The sequence below is a fragment of the Octopus bimaculoides genome, chromosome 23, assembly GCF_001194135.2.
Source record: "Octopus bimaculoides isolate UCB-OBI-ISO-001 chromosome 23, ASM119413v2, whole genome shotgun sequence".
NCBI classification, from domain to species: Eukaryota; Metazoa; Mollusca; class Cephalopoda; order Octopoda; family Octopodidae; genus Octopus; species Octopus bimaculoides.
Genome location: NC_069003.1, coordinates 10,438,240 through 10,445,996, shown reverse-complemented (window position 1 = coordinate 10,445,996; position 7,757 = coordinate 10,438,240). Strand labels below are relative to the sequence as shown.

Here is a 7,757-nt window from a genome sequence, read left to right as displayed (position 1 = left end):
ATCAAAAGGGGCCCTTTACCCTTTTAAATCCCAGACCGAGTCTGAGTGTTTGCAATAGAGCAGATTCTGCTTGATCCATCCAAGGATCACAGAATAGGTCACATGATTATAAAAGCTGTACATATGCTTGTGAGAAATTACAAAATTATGGTTATAATTGTGATAAAAATTATTATTGGTTCCATTATGAAATTATGGTCACTTGAGATATTTAAAAAAAATAACAACTGAAGATTCAGTTATTGTATTTTTAGAATACAATAATAAACCCATAGCTGGGATCATGAGGAGTGCTACAACTCTGGATCAGAGTGGATCTTAGAAATTACTATGTAATTAATATACAAGTAAAAGCAGTTGGAGCTTGGATTAGAAACCAAATCTCTCTCTCTCCTTTACCTTCCATTCTACCATCTGTTAATTTTAGCCCCAGGATATGAGAAACCTAACTAAAAATGTCGAAGATGGAATGATACAGGTTTCTATGGTAAGAAATAAAATAAAAAAATAAAATAGGGGTGAAAAAAAAATAGTAATAAAACCGGGAGTGTAGTGAACTGTTTAAGCCCTGTATAAACTAGGGGACCCAGAGTTGGAGCCGAAACTCAATGTGCTCTAAGCGTCATAAACTCCTGCTACGCTGCTGATTACAACCTAGTTTTATGTTAGCGTTTTAAAATACTTTGCTGTAAATCTGATTATTAGAAAAAATTACGTAGTAAGGAAAACCATAGACAAGAAACAAACTTTTGTTATTTTGAGTAAGTACGGGAGACAACTCTTGTTATTTCGAGTAAGTACAGGAGATAACTCTTGTTATTCCGAGTAGGTACGGGAGACAACTCTTGTTATTTCGAGTAAGTACGGGAGACAACTCTCGTTATTATGAGTAAGTATGGGAGACAACTCTTGTTAGACTAAAGCATAAACTTTATCGTACTCACCGAAGTATTGCTGTAAGAATCGTTTAGAAAATGTAAAATAATACCGTATTTGATGGCATAAAAACACATGGATATATTAGATACACTCTAATTTTAGCTGTGCATATTCAAAGAAAAAGTGAGCGTCGGGGATAAAACGTGTAGGAGGCCCGACTTCGCATATAGGACCAGGGGTGACATTATAGAAACTTTAAAAACAAAAATTGCAGCTTACATACCTTCAAATACTGTTATTAACAGAATAATTGTTCACTGCATGGCGAGTGCGGGCTAAAAATGTCCGAGCAAGCTCGACATGCCGATGATCACAAAATATTTTGATTGTGGTGTGAGGGATTTTTAAGGATCTCATCTGGATCCATCTTAAAATGAGTATGGTATCAAAGTTTTAAAGGAATTTTCTGCTGTTCCATTCCAGGATTATTATTATTATTGTTATTATACTGTATAATACGAGGCTAACAACTGTTATTTCCTGTTTGCTTATCTCTAGAGAGTATGAAAAATGGTTAACATTTCCTTCAGACTTTGCTTTTGTTATGATATTTATTCAAACCCCAAAGAATCCCTCTCAACACATGGCTATGATGCTCCTCCACTACTTTTGCTCATGATCAGAGAAGCGCATATTGTCAGCCCCAAACGGAGAAGCGCACGTTGTTAAGGTCAAGTAACTGACAAGCAAACCTGTAGTATTGAACAGAATATTTGCTATAATGATATTTTCTGCTTCAGCAACTCAGCACAGAATCTGTCTGAGATGTAATGGGTGGTGGGGCGGGAAATAGGTCAGTTACAAAACCTTGATGTCCAAGTCACAAAAGCAAAGTTTGAAGGGAATAGTAGTAATTTCTTTTGATTTTTAGATAGAAACAAATAAAACAACACTTACTGACCAAAAACAAAACAAAATTAAAATTTTGTTACAGTGTTATTGTTGCTGTTGTTTTTGCAGCTTTTTTTTTCTTCATATGAGCTGTTCCAAGTTTCACCCACAGACCTTAAGTAACAACAAACTGGGTGTTTTCCTTCAGGTGCTGCTTAGGATTAGCCATGATATATTTCAGAGAAAGGGGAATTAAAATTCTGTTAATAGTTTGTTGTAATATTTGTAATTTTGAAAGGGTTTTCAAAAGTATCAGATATTCTCAGGTTGACAATGTTTTTCTTAAGATGTGGATAATGCTTGTAGGGACAATTTTTTGTAGTTCAGGACTTTAATTGTTTTAGTAACATGTTGAGAGTTCAGTGATAAATTACATGTGACATCAAAGGTCTGTGGATCCTGTTTGAATTCAGAATTTCTTGGGACATTTGGAAGAATGCATTTTAATCCAACACAGGATCTCTGTGATGTCTGTGATGTTTAGGTTTTAAAGGTATCCCTTTGGCAGGAGCTGAAACAGCTGTCGTAGTTGATCCATATGACGTTATACATGATACTGATCCATCTTGGGATGATATATGTTTATATGGAATATCTGGTGGTGGATAATGGATCCATTAAATGACGTAGCACATTGTTCATGGCTCATTGTTAATCTATGTCTTATGACAGGTAGTGGCTATGTTGCAGGTAAATCTGAGATGTACGGCTCCTGTTTATGACATAAGGTACTGTTTATGTCTGGAGACATACACAAAGTAATAGCAATGATATATCTTATGACGATATGTCAGCATTAATATGATGCATATTATATATGACCTATCTTAAGACAATACTTAATGATGATGAGGATCAATAAGAAGGATTTTTATGTCTTAAGACATACAGCAATGATATATCTTATGATGTGTTAGCATTAATGCATATTATATGAATGACCAAAGTAAGTACAATATTTAATGAGGAAAAGAATCAATCTAATGACATAACTGGCATTGATCTATGATTATTTTTTCCATTGTATGATGTAACATGCTATTGGTGATAATCTGATCAATCCTTTAATTCATGGGATATCATATTATTGTAAATTCAATCAAGAACAACAGTATTGATCTGTTTTAACCCTTCGGTAATTAAACTAGTCACATCAGCCAGATCTGGCCTCTTACATCTACCCTACAATGTCATTCTACAGATAAACAATTACGTCATCGTTGTCTCAAAACTATGAGATAATGTAAGATTAATCCAAAGTAATGTGAATAAATAAGCATTCGATGTGACAAAGTGATCTGAATGCTGAGGGGTTAAGACATCTAAGGTGAGTATGATTGTTGTTGTTGTTGTTGTTTGATACTTCATTCGACCTACCTACATCTAATCTAAAGTATGTAGATAATCCCATCATATAAAACCATCTTACTGATTCCATGATTCTACCTTTTATTTTGTTGTGCATGTGAGGTGATGTTTACCTGTCGAGAGAGATTATGTTAAATTTTCCATTCTGATCCTTCTTAGGACTTCTGGAACTAGTTTCCCTATTGTTTCAGATTCCTTTCCTGCCATTAAAGAGAGGACGTTTTGTACTGCAGGTTCTATCCTCTTGTCTTGGAATGCACGTAGAAATAATTCATCTGGAATAGAAAAAAATGAGATGTCAATAATAATAATAACAATAATAATCTTTTCTACTAAAGGCACAAGGCCTAAAATTTGGTGGAAGGGGACTAGTCTATTACATCGACCCTAATATTTCACTGGTACTCAATTTATCGACCCTGAAAGGACAAAAGGCAAAGTGATTCTGCCAGCTCGCTGCCATACTAATGATAATAATAATGGTTTCAAATTTTGCCTCAAGGGCAGCAATTTTGGGGGAGAGGATGTATTGATTACATCGACCCCAGTGTTCAACTGGTACTTAATTTATCGATCTTGAAAGAACGAAAGGCAAAGCCGAACTCCATGCAATAATAATAACGATGATGATGATGATAATAATAACGATGATGATAATAATAATAATAACGATGATGATGATAATGATAATAATAATAACGATGATGATGATAATGATAATAATAATAATAATAGTGATAATAATAATGATAATGATAATGATAATAATAATAATAATGATAATAATAATAATAATAATGATAATGATAATAATAATGATAATAATAATAATAATAATAATAATAATAATGATAATAATAATAATAATAATAATAATAATGATAATAATAATAATAATAATAATGATAATAATAATAATAATGATAATAATAATAATAATAATAATAATAATGGTTTCAAATTTTGGCACAAGGACAGTAATTTCGAGGGAGGGAATAAGTCGATTACATTGACCCCAGTTCAACTAGTATTGACCCCAAAAGGATGAAAGATGAAGAATTTGAACTCAGAACATAATACCACAAAGCATTTTGCCCAGTGTGCCAACGATTCTGCTAGCATGCCACTTTATATAATAATAATAATAATAATAATAACAATAATAATAATCCTTTCTACTCTAGGCACAAGGCCCGAATTGTTTGGGGAGGGGACCAGTCAATTAGATTGACCCCAGTATGCAACTGGTACTTAATTCATCGACTCCGGAAGGATGAAATGCAAAGTTGACCTCGGTGAAATTTGAACTCAGAATGTAAAGACAGATGAAATACCTCTAAGCATTTTGCTCGGCATGCTAACGAGTCTGCCAGCTCAATACCGTAATAATAATAATCTTTTCTACTATAGGCACAAGGCCTGAAATTTGTGGGGAGAGGGCCAGTTGATTAGATCAACCCCAGTACATGGCTGGTACTTATTCTATTGACCCCGAAAGCATGAAAGGCAAAGTCAACCTCAGTGGAATGTGAACTGAGAATGTGAAGGTGGGCAAAATGCTTAGCTCAGTGTGCTAATGATTTTGCCAGCTCAACGCCTTAATAATAATAATAATAATAATAATAATGATCCTTTCTACTATAGGCAAAAAACCAGAAATTTGGAGGAGGGGATAGCTGATTACAAAAACCCCAGTGCTCAACTGGTACTTATTTTATCAATGCTGAAAGGATGGAAGGTAAAGTTGACCTCAGCGGAATTTGAACTCAGAACCTGAAGATGGATGAAATACCACGAAGCATTTTGCCCAGCATGCTAATGATTCTGCCAGCTGGCCACCTAATAATAATAATAATAATAATAATAATAATAAATACCCTGATGCAGTGACAGGCAGTGGCTCTCATGACTTCTGATCTTAACTGATTGGAAGTGTTATCATGTACATTGTTTTGTCTTGGTATAAAAAGATGGGCTACAACAAATATTCTGCTTAATACCACAGATTTGCTTGTCAGTTGCTTAATTTTAACCAGTTGAGCATGTCCCTTGGTGGCTGACAGTATGTGCATCTCTGATCACGAGCAGAAGAAGTGGGGGAGCATCATAGCCATGTGTTGAGAGGAATTCTTTGAGGTTTGAATAATTCACCTCTGGAAACATGGGTGTTTCATTCAACATCCTTAAACAAACCTTATTCAGGGACCTTTTGAGCAAGATGGGCTATTTGTCCTGAAGAAAATTCTAACTGGGCCCCACCTGTGAGGTCATGCACTGTTTATCTTGATATGAGATCACCATGTCATGCACATATGGTTGTGATGCATGTGCCTGGTGTACCCTTATCAGACGGGTAGTCATGATGGGTATCCTGGGCTTCGTATATTTTGCCCCTGTGTCACTTTGATGGCATGCAGTACTCTCTCAATCAATAATAATAATAATAATAATAATAATGTGACTTTTATTATATTACACAAGGGAGGTGGAGGAAAAGCAAAAGCACCTTCTTACCTTTGGTTAACTTTTTGATTGTCCAGAGAGCCAGGTGAATGAAGTTGGCATCGTTTGATCTCAAGAAATCATGAAGATATTGAATGATGTAAGGTAAACTTCTCTCTTTCTGGGTGTCTGTGATGATATCTGGAGAGGAAGAGAGTAGAATAAGGTGACGGTTGTGATGGCAGTGGTGGTGGTGGTGGTTGGGGGAAGAATAAAAGCAGAGTAAACCAGAATGTACTGGTGCAGAGTGGTGTTCATGATGCTGTTGATGATGACTGTGATGTTGGTGGTCAGTATAAGATGATCACGGTGATGATGATGATGATGGTCATTGCGATGATGATGATGATGGTTATGGTAATGATGATGATGAGGAGAGAATTGGCAGTAAAAAAAATAATAAGTGAAAAATATAATTTAGAAATAATAGATTTCTAAATCTCTGAGAGAGATTTATGCAGTAGTGATACGATGAAGTAGTTGTATGCTGTCAACTTAATGTGACAGTCCCCGTGAAGGGAATAATACTACTGTGTCCTTATGTTTCCTGTGTCCTTGTAAACATAAGGACACAGGAAATGTGTCAAGGCCGACAGGAAGCGATGCAGCTTCCTAGGTCTAACCAACAGTAGTATCATTCCCTTCAGGGGACTGTCACATTAAGTTGACAGCATACAACTACTTCGAAAAATATGTTTAAAAAATATATAGGGATAAAGCCTGGTGTAGCCATCTGGTTCACCAGTCCTGAGTCAAATCATCCAATCCATGCTAGCATGGAAAGCGGACGTTAAACGATGATGATGATGATGAAAGTACCAAATATCTATAAAAAGACAAAAAAAAAGGAAATAAAAGGGTCAACAAAAGGTAAAGCTTACTTTCTATAAGAATTTGGCAGAGAGTGCCAGCACAGTTATATTGCAGTTCAGGGCTTGATGACTGGGAAGCTAACATGACCAGCGCTTGAAACACTTTACCATTCTTAGTCTGGGCCAAATGGTAGCGGACATCCTCTGTGGAATGGAACAGAAACCATGGAATTAACGGACATTGAGAACAATAATGATAATAATAATAATAATAATAATGATGGCCTCTCCCATTGAAGATGGCATATGAGTGTTCAGCTTTTGCCAATGACCTGCACAAATGATTTGTTTATAGGGATCAGATGTTTGTGCTGTACATTAGCTCACTCCCTCCATCCATCAACAAATTGATGTTGTGTGAACAGGTGCATGATGTACCACACACCAGGTGTTGAAGTGACCACAAAGTGATATAAGATGAAGCATTTTGCTCAAAAAAACAATGCACCGCTTGCTCTGAGAATTGAAACTGTGGTCTCGCAATCATAGATGCAATGCCATAACCACTAAGCCATGCATACACAAGATAATAATAATATTAATACTTTCTACTAAAGACACAAGGCCTGGACGAATTAACACATTTCGTCCAGTGTGCTAATGACTGTCAGCTCACTGCCCTAATAACAATAATAATAATAATAATGATAATATATTGACCCTTGTGACTTCTACTAAAGGCACAAGGGTGAAAATAATCAAGTTGTCCTTTACCCCCTTTTGGGGGTAAGGAACAAGTTGATTATATTGACCTTAGTGCTCCACTGGTATTTATTTTGAAAGGATAAGTCAGCCTTGGTGGAATTTGAACTCAGAACCTAGTGATAGATGAAATGCAGCTAAGCATTTTGCTCAGCATGCTAACAACTCTACCAGCTCACTGCCTTAACAATAATAATAATAATAATCCTTTCTACTAAAGGCACAAGGGCTGAAATTTTGGGGCGAGGGGTTAAGTTTATTACATTGATCCCAGTACTCAACTGGTACTTAATTTATCAACGCACAAAGGATGAAGGGCAAAGTCGACCTTGGAGGAATTAGAACTCAGAACGTAAAGATGGATGAAAGACCATGAAACATTTCATCCGGTGTGTTAATGATTCTGCCAGCTTGCTGCCCTGATGATGATGATGATGATAATAATAATAATCCTTTCTATTATACACACACACACACATATAT

At 35.7% G+C, this 7,757-nt stretch overlaps 1 protein-coding gene across 2 annotated transcripts in view; it reads right to left on the bottom strand.

Annotated features, from left to right (window-relative positions):
* Nucleotides 1-6: 6 nt before the first annotated feature.
* LOC106879720 (uncharacterized) overlaps nt 7-7,757 on the bottom strand; it is a 13,611-nt gene continuing 5,860 nt past the window's right edge. Inside the window, exons 6-9 of one of the 2 annotated variants that reach the window (XR_008266641.1) lie at nt 6,582-6,716; nt 5,713-5,841; nt 1,163-3,473; nt 7-954 (exon numbers count right to left, since the gene is read on the bottom strand). Coding sequence is in view for 1 of the 2 variants with exons in the window: in XM_014929399.2 (XP_014784885.1) it covers nt 3,325-3,473; nt 5,713-5,841; nt 6,582-6,716 (413 nt within the window). In the remaining variant the exon portion in view is untranslated. Of the gene's footprint in view, nt 3,474-5,712; nt 5,842-6,581; nt 6,717-7,757 lie in introns of both variants that reach the window. The other variant, XM_014929399.2, reaches the window with a different exon arrangement.